The sequence below is a fragment of the Xyrauchen texanus genome, chromosome 46 (assembly GCF_025860055.1).
Source record: "Xyrauchen texanus isolate HMW12.3.18 chromosome 46, RBS_HiC_50CHRs, whole genome shotgun sequence".
Classification (NCBI taxonomy): Eukaryota; Metazoa; Chordata; class Actinopteri; order Cypriniformes; family Catostomidae; genus Xyrauchen; species Xyrauchen texanus.
Window position 1 is genome coordinate 5,388,226 of NC_068321.1, and position 16,785 is coordinate 5,405,010.

The following is a 16,785-nucleotide window of genomic DNA, read 5'->3' on the forward strand; positions in this document are numbered from 1 at the left end:
ATTAAGCAATGATAACCAACATTAACTCAAGAACTTCCACTACAGTTCCAAACAAAAATACATTTGGCTTAAGCATTCAGGCTCGAGCCCCAAATGTTTTGCCCTAGCGACTCTGGATCTGTTCAATGAGTCAATCGACCTGATTCACAAATCATTTTGAATTTTTTTTTTTTTTTTAAATTCTTATCAAGTAATCACAAATGCCTGGAAAGGTCATAGAAAATAAATTCTTCAGTTATCAGACCATAAATGTATACTGCCTTTACAGCTGCTTTAGCGATTGTGAAGGAGGTGGCCAATCACGCAAATGAAATCGTAAAACAAGAGGTGATAAAGAATCGAATTCTTCATTTCTAAATCAATTGTAAATATTCTGTGCTCCTTCTTGCTAAATCTTGAGAAATGGGAAATTTTGTTTTCAAAAAGGATAATTCCCAGAAGCTTTATGATGTACAGTGCCGCCTTACGGGTCATCATGTGATTGTCCAACCAGGAAGGGTGAGTAATTTAAAAAATAGAATGGAGCAATAACAAAACCAGTAGCAACTTTCTACAAGCATATGACATTAAAAAAGGCATCTGTAGCTTAAAAAAAATTTTAAATCAGAAATTAAGTTATAGTAGCAAGAAAAAGTATGTGAATCCTTTGGTATTAGCTGGTTTTCTGCATTAATTGCTCGTAAAATTTGATCTCATATTCATCATAGTCACAAGTATAGACAAACATAATGTGCTTAAGCTAACAACACACAAACAATTATAATACTTCATGTCTTTATTGAACACATCCCATCAAACTTTCACAGTACTATGGAAAAAGTCAATGAACCATTAGATTTAATAACTGGTCAATCCTCCTTTGGCAGCAATAAATTCAACCAAGTGTTCCCAGTAGCTGTGGATTAGACCTCAACATTGAGAAGGAATTTAGGACCATTCTTCCCTATAGAACTGCTTCTCTCTTGAGGTCATTCCACGGGTCTGGGCTCTGACTGGGCCACTCCAAAAGGTGACATTCTGTATTGGACTTACATCAATGTTTAGGGTCATTGTCCTGCTGCATCACCCAACTTCTACTGAGCTTCAGCTGACACACAGCCATCCTGACATTATCCTGTAGGATATCTTGATAAACTTGTGAATTAATTTTTCCCTATGATGGCAAGTGGTCCAGGCCCCGAAGAAGCAAAATAGCCAAAAATCGTGATGCTCCCTTCACCGTACTTCACCATTAGGATGATGTTTTCATGTTGGTATGCGGTGCCCTTTTTATGCCATATGTAGAGCTGCTTGTTCTTTCCAAACAATTCAGCCATAGTTTCATCAGTCCAAATAAAACCTTTCCAGTAGCGATGTGGAGTGTCGAGGTGGTTTTTGGCAAATTTCTGGCATGCAGCAATGTATTTGTTGGAATGCAGCGCTTCCTTCATGGTGTCCTGCCATGGACACCATGCCTGTTAATGTTTTCTTTATAGTAGACTCATGAAAAGAGATTTTAACCAGTACTAATGATTCCTTCAAGTCTTTATCAGTCACTCTAGGGTTCTTTTTTACCTCATTGAGCATTTTGTGGTGTGCTCTTTGAGTCGTTTTGGCTGGACGGCCACTTCTAGAGAGAGTAGCCACAGTACTAAATAATTTATTGAAAATGTGTCTAACTGTGGACAGATGAATATCTAAGCTCTTCAAGATAACTTTGTAACCCTTTCTAGCTTTATTCAAAGCGACAATTCTTGATTGTAGGTCTTCTGAAATCTCTCTTTTTTTTTTTTTTTTGCAAGACATGGTCCACATCAGCAGATTCTTCTTGTGAATAGCAAACTCAAAATGTTTGAGTGCTTTTTAGCTCTAACCCACACCTCCAATCTCGTTTCATGAATTGGATGCCAGGTTTGCTAACTCTTGACCCTAATTAGTTTTTTGTGTTGTCTTTAGCATATGGATTCACTTTTCTACAGCACTGGGAAAGTTTAATGGGATGTGTTCAGTAAAGACATGAAAGATTATAATTGTTTGTGTGTTTTTTTAGCTTAAGCACATTGTGTTTGTCTATTCTTGTGACTTTAATGAAAATCAGATCACATTTTATGAGCAATTAAAGCAAAAAAACAGATAATTCAAAAGGGTTCACATAATTTTTCTTGCCACTGTAATTAAGTAATTAAATAATTTGCAACAGTGAGTCCTTTAGAACTATCTTGATGTATTCGTCCCTAGGTGTTGTTAAAGGAAGGAATCTTGATGAAGCTTTCCAGGAAATTGATGCAGCCAGGAATGTTCTTTTTGGTAAGTGACAATGCTAAATTCATACATGTAAATGTAATCCTTTTGGTTTTGATTGGATTGTGAAAAGTATGCTATGATGTTTTTGAATAATACATTTTTTCCTGCTTATGCAGCCTTCTTTACGTCAGCAGAAAAGTAATTTCAAAGCCCGAAAAAGTTGATACACTTAGATTAAGGATTATGAAATAAAATAATTTGTTCTTGTGCAAATAAGACCATAAGTACATTTTGATTTCACGTTGACCTATAACCACCTAATAGGTTTTGTATGCTTAGGTTAATAAGCAGAAAATCAATAACTGACCTAAAATCACATTCTCATTGATTAAGTGTCTTTCTTGTTTCTTTTATTTTCTATATTTATTAACAGTTTAATGATAGTCTTCTGTACTGTACGCCAGTATCATCGGGTAATTTTAGACCAAACAATATGCTCTCATTGGCTGAGGTGAAGGTGAGTGCATTTTGCTTATTACTTTCATTAATTATGTTAATATCTAACTAATTAACCTTTTACTATTTAATACTTTTCTATTTATTTTTTTTTAAGTATTTTCTATCTAATGCTTTCTTCTAATTAATGCTATTTTTTTACAGTTGTTTTTGCCATTAACTGTTAATAAGTAATTATGATTAATTTATTTCATAAAATTAATACTTTTTTCTAATTAATATTAGTTTTTTATTGCTGTTGACTGCCATTAACTGTTAATAATTAATTCTATCAATATTGTATTCATTTGTTTTTCTTTTCTATTTAAGCTATTTTCTATCTGATGCTTTTTTCTTTATTTTGTTTTGCTCTAATTAATACAATTTTTATTGTAGTTGTCTTTGCCATTAAATGTTATTCAAATAATAACATGCAAGTAATGTTTAGAACCATTTTGCATTTCACATTATTGTATTTTCCTCAGGTCAGTAAACCTAGTCAAGAGGGCTATCAGAACGAGCTTAACATTGAGAGTGTTGAACGGTCATTCATCCTGTCTGCCAGGTAAAAATGGGTTCTTCAGTCATTTACAGTAACACTTGAGCAACTTTAAAATATGTATATTTAATCCCCCAAAATAAATGCATTCAGCAGAAACTGATAACAGATTAGTTCAAATAAAAGTGAGATTTTGGTTCTTTGTTGATTGTATTGTATTTTAAGTTTCCTTCTTTGGAAAGTTTTCTACTGTGTTCATATAATAGAATCGCAACTTCACTTTGTTCAAAACTGTGTTCATTTCATAACTTCACTTTGACCAGCAGAATATAATTTCTAATTACTCATTTCATCGTCAAAGCTCAGCTACATGTCGAGATGAGTGGCTTCAGGCTATTTCCACTGCAATAGAAGATTATACCAAGAAAGAGACCGCCTTCATCTCAATTAAAAACCCAGAGATGGTAAAATGATGGATTCATAGGACCTGTACCTCAGTTTAAATCATATTCAATGCCTAGAGTGTTCTTTGTCAACTTCTGGCTTAATTACACATTGTTGCAGGCAACCAAAGATGTTCCAGATAGCGGGGCCCAACTGGGAACCACAGCCCCAATATGGATCCCAGACCCAAGGGCCACTATGTGTATGATCTGCACCTGTGAGTTCACCCTAACCTGGAGAAGACACCATTGCAGAGCCTGTGGGAAGGTAAGAAAATCTTGCACGATTCAGTCGTTAAACGAAAAGTTCACCACAAGTTCAAAAAACAGTGCAGTATTTACAATGGAACTGAATGGGGGCCAATCTGTAAACATTAAAATACACACTCTTTCCCAAATTGAGCCACAAACCGTAACATTATAGAAGTTAACATAATTTTAGTCTGATAAAATATCTGTTCTACATGATTTGAGTCTAATAAAATATAATAATATATAATAAAATCGCTGACGGGTTTTGTGGCGTTGTCGTCATGACAACAAAGTTGTAATATTAGATAAAACTTTACCCTCATAAGGTTAATAAACCATTGCATCACACTAAAATCATGTTAACATGTATAATGTTGTTTAAACTTTTCAAACAGTGTGTATTTTAATGTTTATGTATTGGCCCCATTCACTTCCACTGTAAGCGCCTCACTGTAACTGTGATATTTGCTGTTTTGCATTTTTTTTATTTTATCAATTAGGGTTGCAATGGTATGAGATTTTCACGGTATGATAACCGTCTCAGAAAATATCACGGTATACGGTATTACACTATTACTATTATCAGTGAAAACAGAAAGATTATTTATTTATTTTGAGCTAACACTTTATTATAATTGAAACTTGAAACCATTTATTTAATTGAAGTATGTGTAAAAAAAATCTCCCTTTTGAAAATAAAATAAATAGAATAGTTAAGAAAGCAAACAGAATTATAATAAACAGAATTATAAACATGATAAAAAATATAATGTAACTATAACATGTTATATAACTAAAGCATGTTTATTTACATGTTAGCATAGCATGTTAAATGAACTACTAAATGAAAAATAACATCAGCTGTGTGAGCTTTTGAAGTAATGTCCTATGATTATTAACAGTTAACATATACTGCTCCTGTCTGTAACTTTATCTCAGTGGTTCTCAACTGGTTTGAGAATCTTCAGGACAGATTTTACATCGAAATCAAGTGTCGACCTACCATAGATTAAACATAACCAGTATTTAATGTATCCTGGGTCGCATTTCCTTTTATGTTGCATAGATTTGTTCATGGTTTTGAAGTACAAGGACATGCCTCAAGTGACATTATTTTTGTTGATGATGTCAACAACAAAATCTACAGTACGTTTTCTCTCCCCCTTTTAAAAATTGAAGAGCATATTTACTTATATGAGCCCATTATTATCCCGTTTGTTACCTAATATTACATATTTATACACATATTACACAGAAGGATAGGCTCCTCATTATCATGGTTAGGTCAGTGTAGCTAGTCTTAAATAATAGTAATAATAATAATAATAATAATAATAAATTAATGTATTTATGAAAAATAAGCACTAGCTGAAACACATCTTGAAACTTTAACTACAACTGCCACTGTTGATATAAAATGAGGTCTAATAGATTCTACCGATTATTTCATATGAAACAATAAAATTTTGTCAAAATATAACAGTTTCTTTTGCTCATGTAAAATCCTGAAACAAATTTGTAAAGGTGATGGTATGTAATTATTAATATTTTAAACTATTTTGGTAAAGGGGCGACATCAGGCTGTAAGTAGTGCATAGGGGGCACATTGTATTGCTTTTGAGATACGATGTTCTGCATTGATTTGTGTGGCAGGGCGGAGGGCGGGGTCGGGTTGTGATCATACACACCTGGTCCCTTATCAGACTAATCAAGCCTCCAAGAGGGATAAAGGCTGACTGCGGAGGATTGTGCAGGACAGAGAGATTCCGCCGGTTCTCGCCTCCTTTCCATTGAACTACGTTACACTGATAAGGGACCGGGTGTGTATGATCACGGCCCGGCCCCGCCCTCCGCCCTGCCACAATTTGGTTTTTGTATCTTTTAAGCCCAGAAATAGTTGTGTACTCAATTTTCTGAAGTGTATCTATGACTAATGGGACTATTCTGCTATTGTTTTAAGTATTGTATTGCTCTACAAATGGAGATACTTTTCTATCAGGCATTAAAAAAAAGGAATAAAGGCGGAGATTATACATTTATTTTACGAACTCTACTTCCCTGTTAAATTCTGATTCAAATAACACTCTCTACATCTGTTTTAATAAAAAAAAAAAAAATGTATAGAACTTTTCATGGTTGTCGCAAAGCGGGCGAGTTTACTTGTTTTTTTTTCCTAAAACTTCACCCATTTACATGCTAAAAGAACCATGATGCGAGTCTCCTCGATGGATTGACTTTCAGCACAACTGAATAACACAACTGCATGAATATGATAAATGATTACTGCAAGAGTTAGATTAACATACAGGTGCGAAGGGACTTCAACGTTTCTAAATTGCACAAATAAAAAATACAAATACATATTCATCTCTGGCTTGCTTTTGCTCGCATGTCAATGATTACCCCTCCGTGTGTCAATGATGCCGAGATCTATTGTTATATTTAATTTAATCACTGAGAAGGTTTACCAGCAAAATTAGTAGCACCAAACATCACAAGCAGCCTGAAGAATGGACACAGAGTATCCATATAACACTTTTCCTTTAGCAGAATATTGCACTACAGATCGCTAAATTTTAAGCAATAGGGGGAAAGTGAGAGATAGAAAAAGCACACTCTTGTGCATGGTTGCCATATTGCACAAAATAAGTATAACATTAGGCGGAATATTTCCAATTTGCGCAAGTATAAATCTCAATCTGGGGTGTTGCGTTTCTTATCTGGCAACCCTGAGCATGTTAAACACTTGTGGAGACGCGTAAGGTCCTAATGCAAGTTAACTGAAATATCCAATGAAAAATAAAAACGCTTTTACGATAAATGAGCCGCGGGCCACATTAAACCATGTGGAGGGCCTGATCCAGTCCGCGGGCCGTAAATTGCCCAAATCTGCTTTAGCTGTTTGCGAGATTATCATTAAATCTACCTCGGCAGTCCTAAATAGTCGATCACTTTGTCGGCACGCGAAATATCTTCAATGGGAGAACCATGTCATTGTTCTTTCCCTGCTCTCCGCGACCCAGTCCGAATAGACCAGTTGAGAAACACTTCTTTAACTCACACGCATTCGCCTTGCTTCTCCGACATTTTCTCCGCTGTGTGTGTGTGTGTGTGTGTGTGTGTGTGTGTGTGTGTGTGTGTGTGTGTGTGTGTGTGTGTGTGTGTGTGTGTGTGTGTGTGTCGCAAGTTGACGGAAATAGGAGAGGAGATGCGCATGTGAGATTCTCCGTCCGGTTGCATTTTTTTCTCAATACCGTAGATAAGCAAATGTACACGGTATGATAACCGTCAATTTTCAAACTGTGATGTACCGTGAAACCGGTATACCGCTTCAACCCTATTATCAATATAAGGACGACAGGATTGGAGTTACACTTTTATTAGGGCTGTTTTACACTGCATCCGAAAACGTAGGCAGCTACATAATCAGTTAATGGTTTAAACGACAGTGTTTCTGGATGAATGGAATTCTAAAGGAAACTGGTCTCTGAACAGTTTAAAAAACCTACCTCCTCATACAGCCCCCAAAGGCAGCAATTCCCCATTTTCAGGTTATAGTTTTAACTGGGCATGAAAGCTGTGAGTGCGGAGCTCCGTGCTGCTGCTGCCGAAGTGAGAGGAGAGGAGAGATGGTCAGACTACCACGCTGAATTTAGTGGTCAACATGTTGAAAATGCACTATAAACCTAATTATCAACACAATCTTTTACAATAAAGGCTTTTATGACTCAACATAAATTACTTTACTGAAATACTCACTCATTGACTTCTTGCGAGGGCCTGGGTAGCTCAATGAGTAAAGACGCTTAACCCAGAACATTTCTTCAAGTTATTTACGCTCAAATCAAATCATTGATCAACTCCCATTTGAAATGCCGTAATTAAAGGGATAGTTCACCCAAAAATGTTAATTCTCTCATTTACTTACCCTCATGTCATCCCAGATGTGTATGACTTGCTTTCTTCTGCAGAACACAAATGAAGATTTTTAGAAGAATATTTCAGCTCTTTGGGTCCAAACAATGGAAGTCCATACAACTCCAGTAGTTAAATCCATTTCTTCAGAAAATATATAAGTGTGAGAAACAGGTCAAGTCCTTTTTTAATATAAATTCTTGTCCCTGCCAATAGGTGGCGATATGCACAAAGAATATGCACAAAGAATCTGAATCACCAAAAACAAAAGAGAACTGAAATATTGATCTGTTTCTGACCCACAACTAACACATCACTTTTGAAGATATAGATTTGACCTCTGGAGTCTTATGAATCACTTTTATGCTGCCTTTTATATGATTTTTGGACCTTCAAAGTTCTTGTCACCATGCTCTTGCATTGTATGGCCTACAGAGCTGAAATATTCTTCTATAAATCTTTGTTTGTGTTCCACAGAAGAAAGTAAGTCATACACATCTGAAATGGCATGAGGGTGAGTAAATGATGAGAGAATTTTAATTTTTAGGTGAATTATCACTTTAAGATAGAGGGTTAATTCATTCAAAAATCACAATATTCACTGTTATTGTGCAGACATCCATTCTTTTCTCTTGGCGTCTAGGTCGTGTGTCAGGCCTGCTCAACCAACAAACATCCGTTGAAATACCTGAAGAATCAGCTTGCTCGAGTGTGTGATCTGTGCTTGCCTATTCTGCAGCAGAACAGTTCAGGTTTACCACACAAAATATTTATACACCTGCATTTAAAACACACATTTATCTATTTACTTCAATTTGTGGATTTGTATAAATTTTAATATACATAATTTTTTTTTATATGGATTTGTATTCATTTTTGTGTTGATGTGTGCCTCTGTATTTAAAATAGGTGAACAATCACCCAGTAGTACACCTCTATCACCTACTGGCAAATCCCCTGCATTTCCCTTTAGAAAGCAGAAAAGAATACCAGCTGCCCTGAAAGAGGTGACGATCAAACAATCAACAATAAGCTGTCTTTGGACCTGTTTACACCTGATAGTGTGTATGTAATCATGATCAATGGAGATGCTTTAAGACCCATATTACTACCAGGTGTAAACAGGGTTTTTCATTTCACAGTCAATCACTGCTTACTAGATCTTTACTGTTAACCCAAATCTCATTTAACAGATCTTTTATTTATTCATTTTAGGTTTCAGCTAACACAGATGGGTCATCTATGAGTGGCTACTTGGAGAGGACAAAAGGCAACAGGAAACAGTGGAAACGGTTCTGGTTTGTCATCATGAATAAAGTTCTGTACACTTATGGTGCCAGCGAGGTAAGAATACATACTGTAAATGCAGCAAATCATAGGAGTCATATCATACATTGGTAACACTTTATAATAACTACACAGTATAAAGTATTTGTAAAAAATAGTTTAGTTCAGTCATGACAACTTTTGGAAAGATTTAGCATGTGAGTGTGACATATTGATAGGATATTGGTCTTGGTGGATTAGATCTGCTACGCTGCTGCTGCTAGAAAATACACAGACATAATGAGTTAAGCATGTGGACATGCTGCTGCTGCTGCACAATTAGACAAAATGCAAAACATGCTGCAACGATTACGTAGGACAATCTGTTGCACAAATAGACATACGTAGAATCCCCATGTAGCAGATCTAGACTGTAGGAACTGAAGTGGAGGTGGGTTTCAGAGAATAAATTCTCACAGCTTGCTGCAGTGAAACCGGTTTGTCTGCAAAACTGAGCCATTTACAGTGGCAAGAAAAAGTATGTTAACCCTTTGGAATTTGCTAGTTTTCTGCATAAAATTGATCTCATCTTCATTAAAGTCACAAATATAGCTAACAACACATGAAAAATTATAATATTTTGTGTCTTTACAGAGCACATCCCATTAAACTTTAAAAGTGCTGTGGAAAAAGTATGTGAATCCCTAGGCTAATGATGACAGAAGTCAGGAGTTGGCAAACCTGGCATCAAATTAATGAAACTAGATTGGAAGTGTGGGTTAAATCTACTTTGACTTATAAAAAGCACTCAAACATTTTTAGCTTGCTATTCACAAGCATTTACTGGCATGGACCATGCCTGGCAAGAAAGAGATTTCAGAAGACGTACAATTGTTGCTTTGCAAAAAATTGGAAAGGGTTACAAAGTTATCTCGAAGAGTTATTCAACTGTCCAATTCCAATGGCCACTTTTAGGGAGAGTAGCCACAGTACTTAATCATCTATATTTATAGACAGTTTGTGTAACTGTGGACAGATGAATATCTAAGTTCTTCGAGATGTCTTTGTAACCCTTTCCAGCTTTATGCAAGGCAACCATTCATGATCGTAGTTCTTCTGAGATCTCTTTTTTGCGAGGCATGGTCCACATCAGCAGATTCTTCTTTCAAATAGAAAACTCAAAATGTTTGAGTGCTTTTTATAAGTCAAAGTAGCTCTAACCCACACATCCAATCTCATTTAATTAATTGAATGCCAGGTTTGCTGACTAATTAGCTTTTGTTGTCATCATTAGCCTAGGGGTTCACATACTTTTTCCAACCTACATTGTGAATGTTTGAATGATGTATTCAATATGTACAAGAACAATTCAATAATTTGTATGATTAGTTAAAACAGATTATTTTTACTAACCCTTTACATTAATGTTACTAAGAAGATCAAACTAGATTTTAAGGCAAATTTATACATAAATGCAGGTAATTCCAAAGGGTTCACATACTTTTCCTTACCACTGTATATTAATTGGATAATGGAAGTGAATGGGGCAGATTTTGGAGAGTTTAAAGCAGAAATTTGAAGTTTATAATTTTATAAAAGCACTTACATGAATTATTTTGTTAAACTCGTGTTTTATTTGAGCAGTAAAATAGTTTAAATCATAGTTTTTACAGTCATTTTAGGGTTTTACGTTTTATAGCATTTCATTGTCAAGGCAACTAAGTTTATTTGGTTAATAATATAATTTGATATAACTTTACACAGGAAAGATTAGTAAGCTATTTTATCACACTAAAATCATATTAACATGCATATTGTTCATGTGTTTTGGCTATACTTTTGAAACCATGTGGGAATGTTTATGATTGGCTCCATTGACTTCCATTGTAAGTGCTGCACTGTTACCCAGAATTTCTTCTCTATTTTATTTTTTTAAGAAACTTAATTTCGTAATTATGCAACAAATGATTTCAATTGAGCTTAAGTTGTTTTGCACCCAGAATATTTATTTAACTAAGCATAAAATGTATAAATAATTTATTTATTAATTACGGCTTTATAACTTAATGTTCTCACTTTAGAAAATTAGAATTGTTAAACACTTCTTTACTGCTGGTTTGCTTCAAATTAAATATATTAGTTAGGTATGGTTAACAGTTGTTTACTAAGTTGTTTACTTAATTAACTATAAACTAATGATTTGTAAATATTTTATACTGTGTAGTTATTATAAAGTTTTACTCATGCTATTTTTTTTTCTTCCTTGAGTTCCAGTTAGTCAAGGTTTTTGCACCATTTTCCACCCTCTCTCTGACCCTTACAAATAAATACATTTTAATGTAAAATGTTTAATTGTTTGTTTGTTTTGGTGGATTTTCCCACATTTAACTTTATATTATCATTAGTTCATCTGGTATTTAGGAAAACTAGTATCTTTACCTTAATCTGACTGGGTGGACCAAGTTTCTTTACACAAAATAGGCATCATTAATGTGTAAATGTAGGGAGTCATGTGTTAATGTATTTGGGTTTCTGGCCTCAGATATTCAGGGATTTTGGAATGAGCCGTTTTTCCAGCTTAGTTTCAATAAATGGTCTTAATAGACTAGGGAGTTTTGAGTTACAGTTTTCATGGTACAATGAACTGATCTTTTGTATCAAAAGATAATGGAAAATTGTATTTCTTTTAATATGACCACATTGTCAGGGAGCCTGGGTATCTCAGCAAGTATTGATGCCGACTATCTCCCCTGGAGTTGTGAGTTTGAATCCAGGGTGTGCTGAGTAACTCCAGCCAGGTCTCCTAAGCAACCAAATTGGCCCGGTTGCAAGGGAGGGTAGAGTCACATGGGGTAACCTCCTCGTGGTCATGATTAGTGGTTCTCGCTCTCAATGGGGCATGTGGTAAGTTGTGCGTGGATTGCGGAGAGTATCATGAGCCTCCACGTTCTGTGAGTCTCCACGGTATCATGCACAATGAGCCACGTGATAAGATGTGCAGATTGACGGTCTCAGAAGCAGAGGCAACTGAGACTTATCCTCCGCTACCCGGATTGAGGATTGTAACCGTGCCACCACGTGGACCTACAAAGTAGTGGGAATTGGGCATTCCAAATTGGGAGAAAAGGATTAAAAAAAAATATATGACCACTTTGTCGAGTACCAAATTCCAAATGTTGCTTTTTTACATTTTGTTAGTGAATAATTGTCATCAGGGTATGGGGATTTAATATGTATTTATAATTTATTATGATTTACCTTTTTTTTTTTTTTTTTTTTTTTTCCTTTTGTACACACATGGCAACTCTACCCTTTATATATAAAAAACAACAACTCATTTGATCTTTTCTGCAGGATGTAGCAGCTTTGGAAAGTCAACCCCTTCTTGGATTCTCTGTAAAAACAGAGATGCCAGAATCCTCACTGCATTTTAAACTTTACCACAAAAACACTCTCTACTACATTTTTAAGGCAAATGATTCTCAGATCTGTGAAAGGTGATGTTCTTTCTGTATATTTACAAATATATATATATGTATATACTGTACACTCACTGACCACTTTAATAGGTACACCTTTACATCTACTTATTCATGCGATTATCTAATCAGCCAATCGTGTGACAGTAGTATAATGTATAAAATCATGCAGATACGGGTCAGGACATTCAGTTAATGTTCACATCAACCATCAGAATGGCGAAAAATGTGATCTCAATGATTTTGACTGTGGCATGATTGTTAGAGTCAGACGTGCTGTTTTGAGTATTTCTGTAACTGCTGATCTCCTGAGAAGTCTCTAGAGTGTAAAGAGAATGGTATGAAAAACAAAAAACATCCAGTGTGCGGTAGTTCTGCAGCCTTGTTGATGAGAGAGGTCAACAGAGAATGGCCAGAATGGTTCGAGCTGAAAGGCTACGGTAACTCAGATAACCACTCTGTACAATTGTAGTGAGCAGAATAGCATCTCAGAATGCACAACATGTCAAACTTTGAGGCGGATGGGATACAACAGCAGAAGACCACGTCAGAAAACTGAGGCTGCAGTGGGTCTACCATTTGTGTACCTCAACAGAAATCTAGATTTGTCTTTTTAATTGTCTTCTGTCCAGTTTTGGTGAACCTGTGCTAACTGCAGCCGGAGTTTTCTGTTCTAAGCGGGCAGTAGTGGTACCCGGGGATGTCTTCTGCTGTTGTAGCCCATCCGCCACAATGTTCGATGTGTTGTACGTTCAGATATCCTCTTCTGCATTGCACAGTTGTAACGCATGTTTATTTGGGTTACTATCACCTTCCTGTCAGTTTGGACCAATCTGATCATTCTCCTATGACCCATGTCATTATGAAGCCACCACTCACTGGATGTTTTTGTTTTTCTGCACCATTCTCTTTACACTCCAGAAACTGTTGTGCGTGAAAATCCCAGGAGATCACCAGAAATAGTCTAACCAGCCCATCTGGCACCAACAATCATGCCATGGTTATTTTTCATTGTATTTTTTCCCCATTCTGATGTGAACATTAACTGAAGCTCCTGACCTGTATCTGCATGATTTTATGCACTGCTGCCAAACGATTGTCTGATTAGATATTCGCATGAGTAAGTAGATGTATTGGTGCACCTAATAAAGTGGTTGGTGAGTGTATATACAGTGTATATATACAGTATCTCACAAAAGTGAGTACACCCCTCACATATTTGTAAATATTTGATTATATCTTTTCATGTGACAACACTGAAGAAATTACACTTTGCTACAATGTAAAGTAGTGAGTGTACAGCTTGTATAACAGTGTAAATTTACTGTCCCCCCAAAATAACTCAACACACAGGCATTAATGTCTAAACCGCTGGCAACAAACGTGAGTACACCCCTAAGTGAAAATGTCCAAATTGGGCCCAATTAGCCATTTTCCCTCCCTGGTGTCATGTGACTCGTTAGTGTTACAAGGTCTCAGGTGTGAATGGGGAGCAGCTGTGTTAAATTTGGTGTCATCCCTCTCATACTCCCTCATACTGGTCACTGGAAGTTCAACATGGCACCTCATGGCAAAGAACTCTCTGAGGATCTGAAAAAAAGAATTGTTGCTCTACATAAAGATGGTCTAGGCTATAAGAAGATTGCCAAGACCCTGACACTGAGCTGCAGCACGGTGGCAAAGACCATACAGCGGTTTAACAGGACAGGTTCCACTCAGAACAGGCCTCGCCATGGTCGACCAAAGAAGTTGAGTGTACGTGCTCAGCGTCATATCCAGAGGTTGTCTTTGGGAAATAGACATATGAATGCTGCCAGCATTGCTGCAGAGGTTGAAGGGGTGGGGGGGTCAGCCTATCAGTGCTCAGACCATACGCCACACACTGCATCAAATTGGTCTGCATGGCTGTCGTCCCAGAAGGATGGTGCACAAGAAATCCTGCAAACAGTTTGCTGAAGACAAGCAGACTGAGGACATGGATTACTGGAACCATGTCCTGTGGTCTGATGAGACCAAGATAAACTTATTTGGTTCAGATGGTGTCAAGCGTGTGTGGTGTAAACCAGGTGAGGAATACAAAGACAAGTGTGTCAAGCATGTCTCAGACCTAAACCCTATTGAGCATCTGTGGGGCATCCGCAAACAGAAGGTGGAGAAGCACAAGTTCTCTAACATCCACCATCTCCGTGATGTTGTCATGGAGGAGTGGAAGAGGACTCCAGTCGCAACCTGTGAAGCTCTGGTGAACTCCATGCCCAAGAGGGTTAAAGCAGTGCTGGAAAATAATGGTGGCCACACAAAATATTGACACTTGGGCCCAATTTGGACATTTTCACTTAGGGGTGTACTCACTTTTGTTGCCAGCGGTTTAGACATTAATGCCTGTGTGTTGAGTTATTTTGAGGGGACAGCAAATTTACACTGTTATATAAGCTGTACACTCACTACTTTACATTGTAGCAAAGTGTCATTTCTTCAGTGTTGTCACATGAAAAGATATAATCAAATATTTACAAAAATGTGAGGGGTGTACTCACTTTTGTGAGATACTGTATATGTTCAAATAGAGAAATTACTATAGAATAATAGCTATATTTTATGTTCAGGTTAATCATTTCATATACATTTTTCTTCTAGATGGATCGAAGCTTTCGAGGAGGCCACAGTTCTCTAACATTGACTCTCTGAACATGTGATATTTCCAGAACCATTAGACCAGACTTCATGCAAAAAACACACACACACACTTTCATCACACACAATACCTCCTATATTAAAGCTCTAACTCTAGAGACTAAATGGTTTTTGTTTGTGGGTTACTGCATTTGCATGTTGTATTGCAGTGATTTTTACAATAAAGTTAAATGGGGTTAAAATGTTTTCATGTGTTAGGGTTAGATTACTCAAAAACTCAAATTCTGTCATCATTTACTCACCCTCATGTTGCAACATACTGCATGAGATTCTTTCATATGTGGAGCAAATAAAGAAGTTGGGTAGAATGTTAGCCTCAGTCACGTTCAAATTAATTGCTTCTTTTTTCCATACATTGAAAACGAATGGTGACTGAATCTAAAGTTTTGCCTTACATCTTTTATTTTCCTCCAAAGAAAGTCATAAGGTGCATCCAAATCCGCACAAGTTTGCACTATTTTACATCATTTTGTAGTGCAAGTAGTGCGAGTAGTATGTTTACACTGAAAATGCAACAAAAAGAAGTGTACTACGAGTACCCGGATGATGCACTTTATCAACCGTCAAAACAGAGTGTGGAATGTTAGACACTTCATGCACAGCGCACGCAGCTTGTCATACATAGCGGATTGGGCGGAGTTAATGGCCATGTTGGTGATCTGGCAAAACAATTGTAAATAATGGATAATATGACAACTAATGTAACTTCTGTGAAGACAGCACCTTACAAAAGTGAGTTAAATTCCTTTCCATCATACCATGCTGTGTGAATATGTATATTATTGAGATATACTGTAAGTGATTAACTGAGGGTGGATAGCACGCTAAAGTTAATGGCAACGCAGTGCTTGGGTTTGAAACATCACTTCCGTCAGCTGTTAAACGGCGAGTGTTTCTGTGTAGTAAAAAAATTGTGTTCCATTTGGGATGATACTACAGATTGAAAATTAATTCACTACATGGAGTGCATAGTATATTTTAAAAGTGTATAGTGTGTCATTTGGGACATTTACAACGACATGAGGGTGAATAAGTGATGACAGAATTCAAATTTTCCAGTGAACTTGTTTTATGTGTTTGATGTGAATGTTAGTACTTTTCCATAATCTATTTTTTCCATAATGTATATGCATAATATAGTACAATTCTTTTAATTTTACTGTTATATTTATTCTATATGGACTCAGATTTTAGTGTTTAAAAATTTAATTATGAATTCATTGTTACCACTTTATTGCACTCAATAAATGTATTTTATACAACTATTTCAAGCTCAACATGTTTTCGTTATAAAGTATCTATCATTATAAAATATTTTATCATCATTTTTCTGTATTTCCAGCCATTATTATACAAAGGTCTACTTAGTAACTTTTTTCTTTGTGTCATCTACAGTATATTGACACCTAGTGGATGAAGCATCATTTAAAATCAATAGTTTTCAGTTTCAGATGTCATTGTAGAAATTAAGTATTCACAGTCAGCCATGATTACTTTAATCAATGAGTGAAAGTGTCAA

The 16,785-nt window shown here is 36.1% G+C and overlaps 1 protein-coding gene across 2 annotated transcripts in view; it reads left to right on the forward strand.

Annotated features, from left to right (window-relative positions):
• Positions 1 to 16,519, forward strand: part of LOC127637909 (FYVE, RhoGEF and PH domain-containing protein 6-like) — a 35,124-nt gene extending 18,605 nt beyond the window's left edge. For both annotated transcript variants that reach the window (XM_052119155.1, XM_052119156.1), the window contains exons 10-21: positions 269 to 327; positions 427 to 498; positions 2,218 to 2,286; positions 2,657 to 2,740; positions 3,204 to 3,283; positions 3,579 to 3,681; positions 3,782 to 3,928; positions 8,471 to 8,579; positions 8,737 to 8,834; positions 9,043 to 9,171; positions 12,448 to 12,590; positions 15,210 to 16,519. In XM_052119155.1, the coding sequence (XP_051975115.1) occupies positions 269 to 327; positions 427 to 498; positions 2,218 to 2,286; positions 2,657 to 2,740; positions 3,204 to 3,283; positions 3,579 to 3,681; positions 3,782 to 3,928; positions 8,471 to 8,579; positions 8,737 to 8,834; positions 9,043 to 9,171; positions 12,448 to 12,590; positions 15,210 to 15,246 (1,130 nt within the window). In that variant the 3' untranslated portion in view covers positions 15,247 to 16,519. The remainder of the gene's footprint in view (positions 1 to 268; positions 328 to 426; positions 499 to 2,217; positions 2,287 to 2,656; positions 2,741 to 3,203; positions 3,284 to 3,578; positions 3,682 to 3,781; positions 3,929 to 8,470; positions 8,580 to 8,736; positions 8,835 to 9,042; positions 9,172 to 12,447; positions 12,591 to 15,209) is intronic.
• Positions 16,520 to 16,785: the final 266 nt, after the last annotated feature.